Source organism: Micromys minutus (assembly GCF_963924665.1).
Source record: "Micromys minutus genome assembly, chromosome: 21".
NCBI lineage: Eukaryota > Metazoa > Chordata > Mammalia > Rodentia > Muridae > Micromys > Micromys minutus.
The window spans coordinates 9,114,744-9,134,603 of NC_137956.1; the positions used below are offsets into that span (position 1 = coordinate 9,114,744).

The 19,860-nt window shown below is 45.5% G+C and overlaps 1 protein-coding gene across 1 annotated transcript; it reads left to right on the forward strand.

Annotated features, from left to right (window-relative positions):
* Window positions 1-6,445: 6,445 nt before the first annotated feature.
* LYSMD2 (LysM domain containing 2) lies at window positions 6,446-19,500 on the forward strand (the record flags this gene model as incomplete). The annotated part of the gene is made up of 3 exons (XM_080934864.1): window positions 6,446-6,712; window positions 17,385-17,716; window positions 18,990-19,500. The coding sequence occupies 3 exons, from the start codon at window positions 6,446-6,448 to the stop codon at window positions 19,030-19,032; spliced, it is 642 nt and encodes a 213-aa protein (XP_080790990.1). The 3' UTR covers window positions 19,033-19,500.
* Window positions 19,501-19,860: the final 360 nt, after the last annotated feature.

The window sequence follows — 19,860 nt, forward strand, 5'->3', positions numbered from 1 at the left end:
TTATTCCTAATTTGAATCACTTCATTGTGAGAGTTCTCTCTCCCTGAGGTGATGTGAATTGGAGTGGCCCTCATAGACTCATGTGTTTGAATGCTTGGCACATAGGAAGTGGCATTGTTTAGAGATGTGGCCTTGTTGGGGTAGGTGTGGCCTTGCTGGAGTAGGTGTGGCCTTGTTGGAGTAGGTGTGGCCTTGTTGGAGTAGGTGTGGCTTTGCTGGAGTAGGTGTGGCCTTGTTGGGGTAGGTGTGGCCTTGTTGGAGTAGGTGTGGCCTTGTCGGAATAGGTGTGGCTTTGCTGGAGTAGCTGTGGCTTTGTTGGAAGAAGTGTATCATTGTGGAGATGGAGTTTGAGGACTCATATATGCTCAAGCTACACCCAGTGTGTCACACAGTCTCCTGCTGCCTGAGGATCGAGGTGTAGAACTCCCCTCCAACACCATGTCTGCATGGACACTATCATGCTTCTCATCACCATGATGATAATGGACTAAAACTCTGAAACTCTTAGCCAGCTCCAATGAAATGTTTTCCTTTATGAGCGTTGTCTTGGTCATGGTGTCTCTTCATAGCAATGAAAACCTAACCATATAAAAGTTCATGAGTTTTGTGAAGTGGAAATTTAAGGGTTCTTTGCAAAGTCGGTTGGATTGGTGTTTTGCTGGGGTAAACATGTGAAAAAACTTTTTGTTAAAGTGGAATAGGTGTGAAAGGCTAAGGCCGACTTGTGAAGGAATGTTTCACTGAAGCAACACAGGAGAGAGGATGCTTTGCTAAAGCAAGCATGTGAAAGGACATGTGATGAAAGACTCTTTGCTAAAGACACACATGTACTGGGCTGCCTTACATTATACAGTTGAGCTGCATTTGTTGGGATGCCATAGAGAGAGACACACCAAAACCTTCTGGTGGTGTGCTGCAGTTTGTTGTTGCTCCCCAGGACTTGGACTGAGGTAAGAGCCATGCTGAGGTAAGAGCCGTGCTGAGGTAAGAGCCGTGCTGAGGTAAGAATCGTGCTGAGGTAAGAATCGTGCTGAGGTAAGAATCGTGCTGAGGTAAGAGCCATGCTGAGGTAAGACCGGTGCTGAGGTAAGAGCCGTGCTGAGGTAAGAATCGTGCTGAGGTAAGAATCATGCTGAGGTAAGAATCATGCTGAGGTAAGGCACCTGGAGGATACATGATGTTTGGAGAGTATAAATTGGACTCACAGAGTGACAGAGACAGCTTGGCTGGCACAGCTCGCTGTGCAATGCTTGTGGGTCTCACATCTTCGCTGATCTTCACTTCCCTGAGAAAGAAGAGAATTTCCCCTGGTGTTCCTGCTGGTTCCACTTGCTCCTGAGCCAAGGCTGAGGCCTGGCTGTCTCTGTTAGGTTGTGTCACTGCTGTTGCTAACCCAGCTCTATGGAACTGGACTGCTGGCGTATCCGTGAAGTATTTGCAAGTGGATCGAGCTGCCACCACAAACCAGTGAACTGAACTGCTGATTTCCAGACAACAGAGACAGAAGTGGCTCCAAAGAACCTTTCTAAACAAGTTCATTTCTCTCCCCTCTGGTATCCTTCCTTTTCCACTACCTCAAGTGGGTTAAGAGAAAGGTTAAAGCATTTAAAAACCATCATTAAGAATAGGATTTGAAAAACACTAAACTTACCATTTTGTTTATCTATCAAAGAACTGCTTTTTTGTTTATTTCCCCAAATATTTCTAATCCACTCTTTGGTTTTACTCTAACATTTGTTAGAGTAATCATGGTTCCAGGATGAATTTGTCCACATACTAAAAGAAGAAATTATATCAGTTTTATATAATCTTTAATGAAGCAAAGCAGCCACAATATTTGATTTTATCATGTGAAGCCAACACTACTCTAATCCCAAACCTAAGATACTATAAGAAAAGAGAATTGCAGGCCAGTGGTTCTCACAGATACAAATGCAAAAATCTCAACAAAATGTTAGTAGACTGGATTAACCCATAAATAAAATGAATTATACACCATGGTCAAGTGGTCCAGTACTTAGAGACCAGTTTAACTGATTGCCTTGACAGGGGGGAAAAAGATAATTTGTAAATATTTTGACACAATCTAATGTGTATTCATGATAAGCTCTCAGCAAACTTGAAATTAAAGAGGGTTTCCTTGATTTAAGAAGAGAGCCTTTAAAAGAAAAAGAAAGAAAGAAAACAACTTTACAGCAAACATAACACGCCCAGGAGAAACTATGTGTTCCCATGGCTACATAAACAAGGCAAGGATCTCCTCCCTCAATATTTGTAATTAACATCACAGTACTAACTGATGGAATAAGATTAGAAAGGGGGCAGGTTCGGGAGAGAAGAGCTGAATATCCGTGGAGAAGCTGGGGGTGGGGTAGGGTCAGAAGCAAGAGGATTGCCTCAAGGTCCAGGCTACAATTCTAAACAGGGGCTGCTCCAACCGTTAGTGCTGCTGTGGATGGAAGATGTCATGTCACTCTGTCAGTCTGTCCGTCTCTCGCAGAGCTAAACACAGCTTTGCATAAGATCTAGCAACTGTGTTCCTATATGAGTTCAAGTTTATGATCACACAGCAACCTATACACAGAAGCTCACACTGTTCAAAAATTGGAAGCAAAGGAGACATCTTTCAGTCAGGGAATAGATGAGCAATAAGACTACCAAATATTAATGAGAGGAATGAGCCACGAGGTTATGCTTAGTGTATGCACGTGTACATGAGGTGTGTGTGTGTGTGTGTGTGTGTGTGTAGTATACCAGAGCTACTGCATGCATGTGGAGGCCAGAGAACAACTTTGTGGAATCAGCTTTTCCCTCTCACCTCTATATGGGCTCTGGAGAACAAACTCTCCTTGCCAGTTTTGTGCAGACTCTACCCACTGAGCAATCTTACCAGCATCCCATTTCTTTGTTTGAATTAAATAAATTTATTTTAGAGACAAGGTTTAAGCCACAAATACATACACACAGAGACACATATATATACATATGTATGTATATCTTATATGTATGTATATATATTGTAAGTATATACACATACATATGTCTAGGTATGTGAAAGGTATAATAATAAAAATATTCCAGGAAAGCATTTTATTGGCACATTCTATTAACCTTCCAAGGTTCCCATCAAACTGATCTTACACAAATCTTTTCAGTGAATACAAGTAGCAGGGAGAATCCTAGTCCAGTTCACTGTACAGAATAGCCATACACAGAATCCCTCGTGTGTTGTGGTTGCACCGTGTTGGACAAGGCACAGGGAATGCCATCTAAGGACTAACCTCTTTCCAAATCAATGCTGTTCTCCTTATTCCTAAGAGCTCTTCTAAGAGCCTCCGGATCATGTCAGACTAGCCAGTCCCATTCCTCTAAACCCCACACTGGGATGTTAATGGCTATTGCTTAGAATTTAGAGGCTAATTAAAGAGTCCTTACACTTTCATGATGTCTTCCTCGGGAACACAGCATAGCTTGTGTTTGTGTGTGTGCATGTCTCAATATTTTGCTACCCATTCCCCCAATTCATATGTTGAAATCTTAACCTTCCTGGCCAAGGATAAAGGGAGAAGAGCTTTTTCTGGGCAATTAGATTGAAAAAGCTTAGGAATGAGTTAGTCCCTATAAAACAGATCCAAGGGTGCTCCTTGTCGCTTTCCACCATGCAAGAATCCATCAAGGAGGTGTGTATGAACAAGAACACAGGCTTACCAGACACTGGATATGCTCTCCTCAACGTCTTGGCATTCTCAAGTTCTACAACTGTGAAGAATAAACTCCTATTGTTTATAAACCACCCCATATGTGCTATTGTGTCAGCACAATTCCAATGAACTTAGATGGATCCTAACAAAAGAATCTTTAAACAGAAGCCAAATCTTTTGAAAAGGTGATGCAGAATCTCCTATGTAGTTGACAGGGATCTGGAACTTGCTTTGCAGCCCAATCTTGGCTCCAAACTCGAAGCAAAATTCTAGCTTCTGTCCTAAGTGCATGGGTTATGGGAGTGCACAGTGCACCATCCACCCAAGTCTTGATGAACTCTTACTAGTTAGAAGGGTTCTACCCTAATGTCAGCCTTGCCTGTAATTGTTTCAGAATTGCTAGTCACTGTGACAAAGTGTCTGAGGTAATCAAGCTACAGAGTGAAAAATTAGTTTCAGTTTTTAACTTCAGGGGTCTCAGTACAGCCAGCCTGCCCATTGCCTTTTGTTCTTATGTACCACAGCTGGGAGTGCACAGTGAACCTTAATACTTCCTATTGTGTTTCAGCTACGTGTGTGTGTGTGTGTGTGTATGATTCTATTACAGTAGTCATTGCTGGAGCTACAAAAAAAAAAAAAAAAAAAAAAAAAAAAAAAAAGGGAAAGAACCAGTTATGCCTCCCAGGAGCATGCATCTGGTGGAGAAGATAAGGCAAAGGCACAAATGTTTCAAATGGGTTCAAAACTGACCAAGATGCACAAACCACCCTGGAGGTTCCAAGGGGGAAATAACAACTTGGCAGGCTGGGACTAGAGAATGAGAAAACCAATCCTACAGAGAATATATCCTTTGATTCTAGCATATGCGCTGCTCAAGAGCACTATTTGGGAAAGGACCTTCAAATTCGAGATCTGGGTAGAGTGGATTTGGGCATCTACTTCCTGTATTTGTATGTCTCTGGGATCACCTGAGCTCAGGAGCTCTAGACAACACAAGTCCCAGGCAACAAACACGCACAAGTGGGGTGTAATGAAACCCAGGGAATCCCAGTACTCTGGAGGCCCAGGCGGGAGGATTTGAGTTTAAGGCCAGCTTTGAAAATATAAGGAGACATTGTGTCAGAAAAGAACTACAATGCTGGGGCCAGAGGCGTAGCTCATCTGGTAGAGAGCTGACCAGGGTTCAGTCCACAGCACTGTATAAACCAGTCGTGATGGTGCACGTCTGTAGTCCTGGTTCACAGAAATGGCGGCAGGAACCAAGAGATCCAGGTCTGCTTGGGTTACATGAGACCTCTTCTCCAAAACAGAGCTGGAGAGATGACTCAGCACTTAAGTGGAAAGATGACTCAGCACTTAAGGGAGCATGTTGTCCATCTAGAAGACATGGATTTGGGGTTCTTAGCAATTACGTCGGGTGGCTCACAACCACCTGCCATCCCAGCTCCAGCAGATCTGTCAACCTTTTCTGGCCTCCACGAACACACACGGCACACACATACACATAAATACAAATCAATCTAAAAACGGGCAAACACATGAACAGAAGACAGGGTTTTTGGGAGATTACGGTTACTGGTGGAGGGAACAGCATACGTGAGAAGAGAAGGTGAAATCACAGATGGAATCTGAGTGGCTCTGGTCACAATGGATTGTAGATGGGGTACATATGTTAAAAGCAACACAACGGACTTGGGTGCCAATGTGGGTTTATACGGATGCTGTCATTCTCGGGGAGCAACTGAAGAATCTTCTAGGGGGTGGGTGATACTGGGGACTACTGTTTTTCTTCTGTCCTCTAGGGTGTCCTGAGTTGTTTGTTTCTGTGGGCAACATACCAGACTTCAGACAACCAATGAAAGGAGAGACAGCTCTTCTCTTCTACCTAGAGTCAGGAGTGGGGGATGGGGTTGGGGACAAAGGAAGGACAGACTGGTGGTAGTGGTGTTCTTAAAAGCTAGGACAGAAGATTCCAGTTAACTCTGCTCAAGCCTAGGTCTGAAACTGGCACCGGTCCTCAAAGAAGGATGAACTACCCAGAACTGGGGGTAGTCAGAGGCTACTCGGCAGACCTGAGTACCGAGCGCAAAGAATTGGTATACATGGGCATTATAGGTCGGTGACAGAGCACTCACTGGCTTAGCGTGTACTATTGATCTATTGATCGTGAACTGCGATCAATCCCTAGTATCAAGCAAGGGTGTGTGCGTGTGTGCGAGCTTGTGTGTTGGGAGAGGGTCAGAAGAACTGTACCACCCAGGTGGAGAGGGACCTATATAGAAGTTTCCTGCCACCAAGATTTTGATGTCCTGAAGTGGGTACCACTGAACAAGCAGGCCCCCCATTGAGGAATCAGTAAAGGTTGGTGGGGGTGTACTGTGGCCAGGGCAGGCTTTAGTCAGACTCTTTATTGTTTGCACGATTCTGGGGTGCACACGGGATCTAGGACACCTCCGTGGGCCTCTATTGGGCCCACAGGCTTCAGCGCGCTCCCGCAGGGCCTTCTCGCACCCTGCAGCCGTTGCTCAGCTCTCTTCCCCAGCACAGGGACCTCCGGTGCGGGGGGACGGGGGGGGCGGCCTCAGAGCGGCGCCCGCCATGCAGGTCCCGCAGCTCCCCGCCTCGGCCTCGCTCCTGCCGCCCTCGCGGCACGGCCAGCCGCAGCCCCAGTGAGGAGGAAGAGGCGGAGGAGGAGGCGCCGCCCCCTTGGCGAGCTCGGCGCCCCGGCGGCCTTGGCAGGACCCATGGCGGATCTCTCGCCTGCGCCGGCCCTGCGGGAAGGCGGCCCCCGTGCGCACCGGCCCTCCTCCCCGCCGCCGCGCTCTCGTTCCACCTCGGAGCCCGAGGAGGCCGAGCTGTCGCTGAGCCTGGCCCGCACCAAGACCCGATCGTACGGCAGCACGGCCAGCGTGCGGGCGCCTCTGGGCGCCGGCGTCATCGAGCGCCATGTGGAGCACCGGGTCCGCGCGGGGGACACGCTTCAGGGCATCGCGCTCAAGTACGGAGTCACGGTGAGCAGGGCGCGCCGCCGCGGCCGGGGCCCCCGGGCGGGGTCGGGGATTGGAGCGGAGGGTGGGGAGCAGGCCGTGCGTCCCCGCGTCCCCGCGCCGCAACCCAGCGCACGCTGCTGCTGCAACTGCCAGGGGCGTCTAAGCTGCTGCTCCTGCTGCTGCTGCTGCTGGGCGGCCGCCAGGGCTTCCCCGACCAGCTAGTGCCTGGCGTCCCCAGTACCCTGCCTGTCTCAGGTCGTATCTGTCGCGCGAGAAATACCAAGGAGGCCCGCGTTTTGGGCACTACCCACAGCCACCATTCCCCGGTTTCCTCCCGGGAGTTCACTACACATTTATGCAAAGCCACACGGATACGAATTCTGCGCTGTGTAAACAAGCTGTGATGAGTCAGGATGCACACAGCTCTTCCCGTGGATGGTTCTGGTTCTATCGATTCAGCTTCTTTATTTAGAAGTGAAATTACACTCCTGGGCTCACTGGCTACCCTGAACGTGACACCTGTCTCCAAACAGCAGCCAGGAACTGTGGTCTAGGTGAGCTGCTGGAAGGCTGTGTTTTACAAATTTATAAGGGTGTGTGTCTTGGGTATATTGCATTACACCTTAGGGAAGATCGTGGAAACTCGAGGGAACAAATTGTTTCATTAAAATTACTTATAATGAACAGTGAGCCCTGTGATGGCCTTTTTACATTGGCGCTCTGTATCCTTTTTCCTGAAGCTCTTTCCTCAAGCTTCGTGGGCAGCAGTCAGAAGAAAGATGATCTTGCCCATATCTTCATGGTAACCTGTTCTGCATATTTAACCAGGTGTTTGTTTACCAGGGCTTCTTTCTACCATTTAAGCGTCTTGAGAGCTTGATCACACCATTTTGAGACACTTTCCTGCAGTTCTAAATGTGAACATTTACTTACAGCCTGTCTTCATGTACTCACTGGGGGTCTGGTGTGGGTCAGAGCTTAGGAAAAGCAGAACTGAGAAATCTTAAGTGTATACATGTTTAGCCTGAATTTAGGTATGCACACCGTCTGTGTGTTTGGTGCCCAGAAAAGCCAGAAGAGGGTGTCGGATACCCTGGAAATGAAGTTACAGAGGGTTGTAACCCATCATGTGTGTGCTGGGAATTGAACCCTGGTTCTCTGGAAGAGCAGCCTGGACTCTTAGCTACAGAGCCAGTGCTCCAGATTCTTTTTGTTTTCTTATTTTTCTTCTTTAATTTGCCTTTGTTAAGCCTAGGGGGAGACAGGTGTGATTCATCTTGCAGATGAGAAGATAGATAAGAGGTCAGGGTATTTCCAAATATGGTTATTACTGAGACCAGATTGAGTTTACACAGGGGTAAAGGATTTTCTTTGCTCTAAATGTTACTTCCGATCTGCATTCTTAGCAAGAGCTTTCAGTATCCTGCTCGCCGAAGAACGCTCTTTTTGTCTGGTTTCTGTGCATCTTAAGTACTGGGGTAGTATGTGTATATTCATGAATCTGTGATATCCAAAGGAGTTCTTTTCTATGGTCTCTTCCTATGACAGCTCTTCTCTGACACATACTCTTCTTTGATTCCTTGCTTCTGCTAAACACATGCTTAGTGATTTCTCTACTTTTGTTCAAATGCTTTCTAACCTGTGGTTTGTCTAAAGCAGATTTTGTGACTTTTAACCTTATTATCCTTTCCTATTAAAGTATAGGCCAGATTTTTCTTACTTTTATAAAGGTTTCTGATCTTTTTATTTCATTTTTTAAAAAGTTATTTATTTTTATGTGCAGGGATGTTTTGCCTGTGTGTATATCAATGTACCACATGCATGCCAGGTGCCTGTGGAGGTCATAAGAGGGTGATTCCCTGGGACTAGAGTCAAAATCTGTTGTGATCCACCACCACATAGGTGCTGAGAATAAAAACCTGGTCCAGGGTAGAGCAACAGTGCTCTTAACTGCTAAAGGTGTCTTGACAGTTGCAAGTTCTGATTTTAACATGTTCGATTCAGATATAAAGAATTAGGTACTCCATCGATGGTCACAAATAGTCTATAATGTGATTTCTCAACTTCAGCACTATTGTTAATATGTTTTTAAAAATTTTAGATATTTTTTCAAGACAGGGTCTCATGTAGCTCACATTGGCCTTAAACTCCCTATGTAGGTGAGGACCACCTTGAACTCACCATGTAGGGAGGACCACCTTGAACTCCCCGTGTAGGGAGGACACCCTTGCACTCCATATCCTTCTGCTTTTACCTGCTGGAGTAAGATGTGCATCCGGTGTGTGTGTGTGTGTGTGTGTGTGTGTGTGTGTGTGTGCACACCAGACACCAACCCTCCTACTCTCATCTGTAAATGCTGGATGTTCTCCTAAAGGCAAACTCATGCCTGTTTGTTTTTTGTTTCAAGACGAGGGTTTTTCCATGTAGCCCTGGCTTTCCTGGAACTCACTCTGTAGACCAGGCTGGCCTCGAACTCACAGAGGTCCACCTTCCTCTGTCTCCTGAATGCTGGAACTAAAGGTGTGTGTGTGTGTGTGTGTGTGTGTGTGTGTGTGTGTGTGACCGCTGCCTGGATTCTTTATTCTTAGCTCATTACTTTGATGAAATTGTTTGGGAGGTGCTTCCACTGGCTACACAGAACCAGGGAAAATGCTAATGCTTATCGTAAGCTGGCGTTGCACACCCATTACACCAGTAGCCATTGAGGAGGCTGAGGCTGGAGGGTTTCTGGGAATTCCACATCATCCTGGGCTACACCTTGAGTGTCAGGGAGCCACGGCTGCAGTAATAAGATGATGGTATGAACAACTGAAACCATCAACCAGCTAACCAAACAAAACCCCTTCCCATAATGGCGGAGTGGTACTCTTACTTTATTATTTTTGGTTTTCTGAGACAAGGTTTCTCTGTGTAGCCCTGACTATTGTGGAACTCACTCTGTAGACCAGGCTGGTCTTGAACTCAAAAGATCTGCCTGCCTCTGCTTCCCAAGTGCTGGGATTCAAGGCACGTGCTATCACTATCTGGCTCCTAAGTTCTCTCTTCCCAGTGATTCTGGCTGGTGTCAAGTTGGCATAAAAACCACCCAATAGGGTAGGCTTTGTTTTGTTTTGAGACAAGGTTTTCCTCTATAATTCCAGTCTGACTTTGAATTTGTAATCCCGCCTCAGCCTCTGGAGTGCTGGTATGTATCATTTTGGCTGCTGCTTTGATGATAGACTGTATGGACCAGGACCAAGGGGAACAAGATAGGATGAAGGCTTTGTAGTGATGCGATGAACTAGAACAGTAACTAGGATAACAGCAGCGAAGAAAGAAGTGGCTGGGTTTGGGTCCTCTGCTGATCCGCTCTCCTGGGTCTCAACTGTAAGCCAGGGGCCACACACAGACCAGCTGGGGATGTGATTTAGTATACAGTTACAAACCCACTTGAAACATTGTGAATTTGTATTTTGGCAACTTGATTGCACAGTTCTCACCTGTGAACTTTCTTGAGGCAGTGTCAGTCACAATGTAAAAAAGATGGACTTGTCTGCCTGTTCGGCTTATTTGTATACTGTTTCCATTGAGTATGTCTGACTTAGACTTCTACCTGGAGACCCAGGGGGGCTCTCTGTAAGGAAGAGGAATTCTTTCCAAGAATTGAGCCAGGTTGATTGGCCCCAGTTCTTCCGGCCAGTGGGTTGGGCAGTGTGACATTTCCACGGTGTCCTTTCCTCAGTGAGTCACTCCTAACTCACACTTGTTATTTCTTCCCTTGCTTGTGTTATTCCAGGGTTATTTGAGGCCTCTGTTAGACACCAAGGCTACATGATAAAAAATGTTCTCTCTTTCTAGCATGTGATGGGCCCTCCACGCACGTGTGGACTCACTCCATAAAAAGTCTGGGTGGTTTGAGGTTGTAGCTCTAGAAGGTAGGGTCCTAGGTTGGGATTGAGTGAGGGTGCACAGCCTGCTGAAGACATGAACTCGAGGATTGATTTGAGGCCTATTTGTTTTCTTAAAAGAAAAAAAAAAAATTAAAGTGGGGCTGGAGAGATGGCCGAGTGGTTAAAAGCACTTGCTGCTCTTTCGGAGAACCTAGTTTGGTTCTCAGCATCCACGTGACTTAGATAGAGATATATCTAAATCTAGGAGATCTGATGCCTTCTTTCGACCTCCTTGGGTACCAGGCATGTACATGTGGACCATCCACGTGAACTAAATGTAAAAAAAAATTTTTTTAATTACCTTTTTTCCCCTTGGGGTTGGGGGAGAGGTGTGGTGTGCACCTCAGTATGTGAGTAGAGGTCAGAGCTCACCTTACAGGGGTCAGTTCTCTCTTCCCACCATGTAGGTTCCAGAGACCCATCTTAGGTCAACTGACTTGGTGGCAAGCACTTTCACTGATCCATTTTGAAGGCCCTCCATTCATTCATTCATTCATTCATTCATTCATTCATTCATTCATTCATTCATTATTTCTTTTTAGACAAGGTTTCATGTAGCCCAAGCTACTCTTGGAGTCACTATCTAACCCACACTGGTCTTGAACTCCTGACCCTCCAGCCTCCATTTTGGAACTTGGGGCTATAGGCTATGCCACCCTACGGCAAGGCCAGTTCTGCATACCAGCCGCACTTGCTGTTGGGTGCTGTTGGTGCCCTCGGCTCTTCCAGCTGTGAGCCTAACACTCGATTACCCACAGGGTTAGGTTTGGGCATCTCTGCTAGAGTTTGAGGAAGTGCTTCTGGGAAACTGAAACCTTTGGGTTTGGTTGAAAAAACCATTAGCTGCAGTTCAAACCTCAGACGTAAACTTGCTGGAATGTCCCTGCAGTGTTTATTTCTACCGAGACACTAAGGCCTCTTAGCTCTGGTTCTAGATTTAGCTATTGTTTAATTCCAGCATCCTGGCCCCTCCCTGTTGTATCTAAGCCACTAGGGGAAATTGGACAAAGCTTGAAATTGCCACTTAGAATATCTTATTTGGAAACCTTGGAAAAACCAGAGGACAGATACAGAAGCGCAAATAAGGAGGAGGCAGCCAAGGAGACATTTGCATAAACTCTGCGTCCTCATCCCTCTTTCTTTGACACAGTCTAGACTGTATCAGAGATGCTTATACCATCTGAGTGCTGGGATAGCACTAGCCATGCCTAGCATCAGAGTTGAGAGCTAGTCCTAGTTTAGCTCTTTCTCTTCCACTTAGCTGCTAAACTGAGCTGCTCCACTCTTCCCCACAATAGAGACATCTTCCTGTGAAGGGAGGAAGAGCCTGGAAGTTAGACTTAATTGTGTGGACTTCTGGGCTGTTTTTAACAGTAACCCACTGAAGCTGTATATATATATATACATACATATATATGTATATACATACACATATATACATATATATGAAATATTATTACTAAAATAGTAATTATTTTAATTATAATACAGAATTATAATTTAATTATATCAACATAATATATGTTATATATCTGAACATGCACACATTTACCTTTTGGGGACATTCCCTGTAAGTGGATTTTATATACTCTTGCAAATGTAGAAAGAAAAGCAGCATCCCTTTCCCCATGAACACACGGTGATGGGAAGGGTCAGGTTACCAATAACACCACAGACACATGATGCATGAAAAGAACCATTTACTACTTCAGTCTGTTTCCGGTAAAGAATGGTACTTGTATATGCATAGAAGATGCAAACCGAGCCAGCAACCACTATGTGATAGCACTGGGGCTAAGTCTTGTGAATTCCCTCCTATTTAAATTCCTTTTCACAAAAAACCGTGTTTCAATGATGGCTGAGTGCGTTCTGCCTTATTTCGCCCTGAGGGTTCCTACTTGCCATCTACAGCCTGTTTCTTAGTGACCAGACGGCAGGCTGGCTTCACTGGGCCATGTTGCTCACGTCTGGCTAGGAGAGGATGGAAATGTTCCATTGCTAAACCTCCGACTCCTGAGAAACTGAAAGTCATTCTGTGTCACTTTGAAAGGTCACGTTTTCTGTTCTCGGGGTTGAGTGGCTGTCAGGATGAGCAGAAGGCCCATGGAAATGAGTTTTCCAGAGTTTTCTTTCATGGATCATGAGCTGGCCTTCTTTCTTGTGAGGTGAATTTTCCACATGTGTGTTCAAATGGAAATAGAAATTACTCCTCACGAGATTAAACTGCCTCGTGTCCTGGGTCATCCGGTTACATGGCTGCTTCTGCTCCCTCTGCTACTGGCCTGTTCCTCACCCCTTCACCAGAGTCTTTCTTTCAGTCCGTGTACCCCACGGCTCCTGGGTAGTTGATTTTTGTTTTCTGTTTATAAGTGAGCGATCTTTGATTATAATTAGATCACATCTCTTCTTTCCTTCATACGGCAGGAGCTACTATTTTCTTTTGCTTGCTTTTTTGTTTGTTTTTTGAGACGGGATCTCATATATCCCAGTCTGGCCTCAAAGCCAACCGTGGTTTATGAAGCTTCTGTGGGCTTGAACTCCCAATCCTTTTGCCTTTGCCTCCCAAGTGCTAAGATACACACATCCCGGGATTACAGACACGTGCTACCATACCCATCCTCAGATTAGAGGTATGTGCTACTTTGCCTATCCCTGGATTAAATGTGTGAGCCACCATTCCTAGTAGAAGCATTATTGGAGGTTGAACCCAGGACCTCAAGCGTGCTAACAAAACCTACTAGCTGAACCACATCCTCACCCTCCCACCCCACTCCCACCTTTTTCTGAAGTGAGAGTTTCACTGCATATCCTAGGCTAGCCTCCGCCTTCCTGTGTGTGTTGTCCAGAACTAGCTTTGAAGTTGCAGGGGTGTTCCTCCTTTGGCCTCCCAGCATTGAGATTACAGGCTCGTATCTATACCTGTCCAAGGGCTTCTTACCATATTCAAAGTAAACTCTGGCTTCTACGCCTGATCTTAGCCGGCTTCAGGCTGTGAGCCACACGCCATCCTCCAGGGTGGCTTCAGTGTCAGGTTCCATCCGGAAGCAGGATGATTGGCAGTGGGCTCAGTCCGTCTCCTTCCTGCAGGAAAGAGAGAGCACCGCCCCGGACAGTCAGCAGATGCCGTCCTTCTAGGATGGAAGGGATGTGTTGTGAGGCTGAGGTGCCGTGGTAGGTACCTCGGGTGGGGAGTGAACTTATGCTCCCTGAGAATTCTGGAGCAGTCTGCCTTTGGAAGCCTGTGCACCAAGGGAGATGGGAGGATCTGGACACTGGGGACCCGGAAGTGGGTAGATAGGAATAGACCTCAGTCTACATGAGCCAGGTTTTCAAGTTATTTAATTCTCTCAAATATGAGCCTGATAACCAGAGGTACTTGGGATATTTAGACTTTAATTTTGTCTCTAAAATGCCCCTACCTGTCATGGTCTCTCTTTCTCACCTTTGCCATCTCCCCAGTTCAAGGAAAGGTAGACTATGTATGTAGTAAAACCCTCTTACAAAACACAGCAAGGTAGAAGGAGGGGTGGGGGCCATTTATTTGACTGTTGTTTCTTTAGACTCTTTGAAGTAGGAATGCATTTTTCCCCACTCAGGATCAATGTGAAGGCTTGAAGCAAGCCAGTCAGGCTGTTTTGCGACCTCACTAAACTTTGACTCACTGGAACAGTTTTGTGTAAATGAACCGTAAGGTGCTTGTGGAGTCCTTTCAATGTGCAAGTTCACAGGTTAGTATGGGGAAGTAAGTATTAGGCACTCACAACAGAGTAACAAGAGATGTACTCTACCAAGCAGTGAGTCGATTAGTGTGAGCCCTCATCACGGGCTTAGGCCACTTTCTCCTGTCTTCTCATTTATAAAGAGAAACCCACAGAGCTGTTGTGAGGGTTATCGGAGACATGTATGTTCTAGATCCTATTCCAGCTCTGTGGGTCAGGGAAGGCCTCCATAGGCTGTGAGGGTTGGAGGTAGTAAACCTACGTCCATCTGCCACTCATGTGCACGATCTCTGGGAACCCTAAAGGGAGTATTCATCCTCTGTAGGGTAAAAAGTGACACTCTCTTAGTGAGCTGTCTCCTAACTGCTCTTCTTACCTGGCCCTTAGATGCTGACTCTTTAAGGCCCATCTGGAGTTAAAAGGATCAGAACCAGATTCTGCTTTCTCTATGGCTGCAGCAGTCTTTGACATTCTCTTTCTACACATGCCTCCACACCTCCTGGGTCTATTCACCGAGCAGAATTCCAGAGATGGAGGGATCCCTCAACAAGTAAAAATGTATCAATAGAAAGACTTTTTTAAAAGCCAGGTAACAGAAATGTTCAAATTAGATTAAGTAAGTAATAAAGGGGCTGGAGAGATGATTCAGCAGTTAAGAGCACTGGCTGTTCATCCAGAGGACCTGGATTTGATTCCCAGCACCCACATGGTGGCTGATGACCTCTGTAATGTTAGTTTCACGGGATCTGATGCCCTCTTCTGGCCTCCAAGGGAACTACATGAATGTGGTCCACAGACGTGCACATAGGCAAAAGATCCATACACACGATAAAATAATCAAAATGTATTTTAAATAAAAATAAAGAAGTGATACAATTCAACATCTTTTTGCGACAGTGATTTAGGACTAGTAGTAGTAAAAGGTGCTTTATGGGGAAATAATGTTAAAAGTTGCCTATAGAGGGCAGGGGATGCTGCTCAGTTGGTAGAGAACTTGCCTAGCATTCATGAAGCCCCACATTTGATCTCCAGCAATGTATAAACCAGGTATGATGTTACATAACGTAAGCACTGGGGAGGTGGATACAAAAGACAGAAGTTCAGAGTCATCCTTGGCTACACAGTGACTTCCAGGCCAAACTGTCGCGAGACCCTGTCACAAATAAGCAAACAAACACCCAAACAAACCCCAAACAATCCAACAACAAAAGCCCCCAGCAAGACAAATAAGTCTGCTTGTATAGGAGGAAATGACTTCCATGCTATTTCTTGAAATAGCGGGCATTATCTGCGGAGGGAAAGACCCTTGAGTGTGGTGAATGCATTTGCCTTAGAGTTTTTTTTTTTTTTTTGCTGTGATAAAAGACCATGATCACATGTAACTTGTGGGGTGAGGGGAAGTGGTACTACCGGAGGACTGCAAGCATGTCTTTGTTCAGAGTGCCAATGGGGTGGCTGGTACCGGGGGTGGGGGGCAGGATGGAGTACTGCAGCCTGGAGTTCATGCAGGACCATGGTCACCCTGATTCAGAGCAACGACAAGATGTCTGAAATGAAGAATGGTTCATTTTCTAGATCAAGTCTCTGCCTTAGTCAGGATTTCTATTTCTGCGACCAAATGCAAGTTGAGGAGGAAGCAGTTTATTTGACTGTGGATACTTGCAGATCATAGTTCATCATTGGAAGAAGTCAGGACAGGAACTGGTGCAGAGGCCATGGAGGGTGCTTATTGGCTCGCTCAGCCTGCTTTCTTATAGAAACAAGGACCTCCAGCCCAGGGATGGTACTGCCCACCAGGAGCTGAGCCCTCCCCCTTGATCGCTAATTGAGAAAATGCCGTACAGATGAATCTCATGGAGGCATTTTTCTCAGTTGTGGCTTCTTCCTCTCTGATGTCAACTTGTATCAAGTTGACACACAAAAACAGCCAGTACAGTCTCCTCAAAAGACTTCCGTGATCATACTGTAGGTTGAGGATGCGTGCCGGAGGCCATGCTGAGGTCTGAGTTCCATGCTACCACCAGAGGCTGAGTTTATGTGCATGATCCACGTTACTGCAGAAAGCCATGTGGGAAGTTCATCCGTCATTCATGCTGCTGCCAGCTGCTATGGGGAAAAGAAGCTGCTATTGATGACTGCAGACTGAGAAGGAGAGACATTGAAGGTCTCTGTGACAACCTCTCCCTACCCCCGCCTCAAAGAAACGGTCCAGATAGGAAGCTCAATAGCTTCCTTAAAGATTGTGATGAAGAGGCTCAAGTGTAGCTCGGAAGAGTTATGGCTTCTGGTGGGGGATGATGGGTTCGGGAGAACCTGGGGACAGGATGGGACACCCAGGGATGGGTGGACTCAGTTTTCTTTAAGGGCTGGCCACTGGGAGTTTGACCAAGCTCCATGGGCAACACAGATTGGGCTTGTTTTGTTTTGTGGAGGATGGGAAGGTGGGCCAGGGAAGACTGGGAAGTGAGAGTGATTGGGATGCATTGTGTCAGATTCCTAAGTAATTAACAAAAATATTATGTTGTGTGGGGCGGAGGAGGGGGGCTGGAGGTGGACGGGGTGGGGGAGGCCACTTGTGGAGGAATGCGTTTAGTTCAGTTTATTGTCCATTATCAAAGGAATTCAGGCTAGGGACTTAAGGCAGGAGCTGATGCAGGGGCATGAAGGAGTGCTGCTTACTGGCTTGTTCCTCATGGCTTCCTTAGCTTGCTTATCTTCTATCATTCAGGACCGCCTCCCAAGGGGAGGCACCACCCCCGTGGGATGGGGCCACCTCCGCCAATCACTAATCAAGAAAATTCACTACCCAGCTTGTCTATGGGGAAGCATCTTCTCTATTGAGAGTCCGCTTTCTAAATGACTCTAGTGTGTCAAATTGCTGTAATGCAAACCAGCACAGCACTGCACACAGTTGTTCATGAATATGTACTATTCCATGTTTATAATAATTTTAGCTCTGGAACTTGGTCATATATAACTGTGTTTCTTTTCTTTTTTCTTTTTCTTTTTTTTTTTTTTTTTTTTTTTTTGTGTGTTATGTTTTAGATGGAACAGATCAAAAGGGCCAACAAACTGTTTACCAATGACTGTATATTTCTGAAGAAGACTTTGAGCATCCCGATCCTATCAGAGAAGCCTTTGGTGTTTAATGGACTTAATTCCATTGATTCTCCAGAAAGTGAAACTGTTGACAGCAGCTTTTCTCACGAAGAGGAGCCTGTAGTGTCCGAGGAAGAACTGCCCCCTCCCAGTCCTCAGGACGCGGACCCCAAGCCTGCACAGCCTGAGGAAGTGTCTGCCAGAGATTTCCTGCAAAGACTTGACTTACAGATTAAACTATCGACTCAGGCAGCCAGGAAACTCAAAGAGGAGAACAGGTGAAGGTTCCTGGTGTGGGTGTTAGTGTCTGGACCACTACTCTTAAGATGCCCTTGTTTGGAAAGCTGCCTTAAAGTGTGTGTGTGTGTGTACAGGTGTTCATATGTGTTTAGATATGTGTGTCCATGGGAGTGTGATGGCCAGAGGCTCCTGTATACCTTTTTCTTTTCTTTTTTTTTTTTTTCTCAGACTGAGTCTCTTAGGATTGCTAAGTAGGTTTGTTTGGGTGTCTAGGGACGCCCCTAGCCTTGGCCTTAACAGCACTGGAATTATTGTGCATTTGCTTCTGTGATTAGATTTATGTGTCGGTTCTGGGCCTTGAGCTCAGGTCCCCATGACTGCAAAAGCCATTTATGGACAGCCATCTATCTCCTCAGCTCTAGAAAGGCTTCTTTGGTAATGAGAAATCTAAACAGCACTGCTTCTTTGCCGAGTGTTACTGTTCAGCCAGCAGTTTGAGTAGCATCTGGAACTAGAATACCTCATGACATCTTCAAGGGAAGCAGCGCCCTGGAGGAGAAATAAATACAGATACTTGCGGCACTTGTCAGACTGCTGGTGGTACCCAGGACTCCCCTATGTTAAGATTCCCCGTGAGCCCTTTAACTTTGACACTAGGGCAGACCCTTCTCTCTAGGTATAATTGTGTCCTTCCTATATGATCTCAGGAAGGGACACAAACTACTGTTTCCTTTTTAACGTGTTTGCTAGTTTTTTGTAAAGAGAATTGATGTCAAGGTTCAACCACTGCTTATTTTTCTTTTTTTTTTTCCTTTTTAACGGTTAACATGTTGATTTCTTAGTCATCATTTTAAAATTTCTATTTCACAACATATGCCATTTGTTCTATGGACCTCGAATCCTTTTAATTTTTATTTGTTGATTTATTTTTGAGTCAGTGTCTCACTGTAGTTAGCTGGCCTCAAAGTCTTATCATTCCTCTGCCTCAGCCTCCCATCTGGCATAGGTAATTTAATAATCAATATAATTTAATATAATAATAAATAACAAAATTAAGTATAATTTAGTGTATCTTTAATATATTTAAATATTATGTAAGCAGACACTACTCTTTGTCTGATAACTGAGAGTCCCAGAAAGAAGAAGGAAGCTATACCTGAACAAGTATGCCTGCCACCTGGCCTCCAAGGCACATGGGATGTTCTGTTGATATATTTTCACTCTTCTTCGACAAGTGGCTACTAAGTTAATACGTGTCTGTTTCTAAATACAGTTGTAAACACTGATTTCTGCTGTGTTTCTCTCTTTCAGGGATGATGAGAGTCCCTACGCTGCTTCTCTTTATCATAGTTAGTGACTGGCCGGTGGACTAATCCAGATCACAGAACAGCCGGACCCTAAAGAACCCACCGGCTCTGGTTCAGAAGCAGCGCTGCTCCTGAACTCCCATAGCGCACCTTCGAGCCACAGTTAAGTAGACCAACTGCTGCTGCCCTGAAGTGATCAGCCCCTCTGCTTTCTGTAGTTCAGTCTTATTACGGCATGATAGCAGAACTATTTATTCCAAAACCTATCACTTTGTAGGTGGTGGTAGTTTTAGACTGGCTTTTGTAGATACAGAAAGCAGCAGAGACTCTTTATATATTTAAGCCCAAAGCTCTGTTTATTTCCTGATGAGATGCTAAATGTCTGGAAAACATGGTGACTGTGAAGTGCTGATACCTTTGCTGTGTGTTTATAACTCAAGTGCTATAATATATATTTCAATATCACATATTCTGTACTAATGCAAAGAACCAAATTTTGTCTGCTATTTTGTAAACTACAGATGTCTGGATGAGAAAATAAAATATGTTTTCACATAGGAGCCTTCTTTTCTTTCATTCAAAATGGGGAAATAAGATTGATTTGGTTTGATTTGGTTTTTGTTCAGAAGATAGGGATTCAAGTGGTGCAGGCTGACCTTGAACCCACTGTGTATCTGGGAATGACCTCGAACTCCTGATACACTTGTCTCTATCTTCCAAGCGCTGGGATTCCAGAAGAGCAAATGAAACCACGTCAGCTGGAGACGGGTGGAATTCTGTTGACTTTGTCCTCTGTGTCACTTCATGGACAGTGTATCAATGCTGTGCCCATTGAATTAAAAGTTAGGTCTTTGTTGCAGTTAATCCATCCTGCC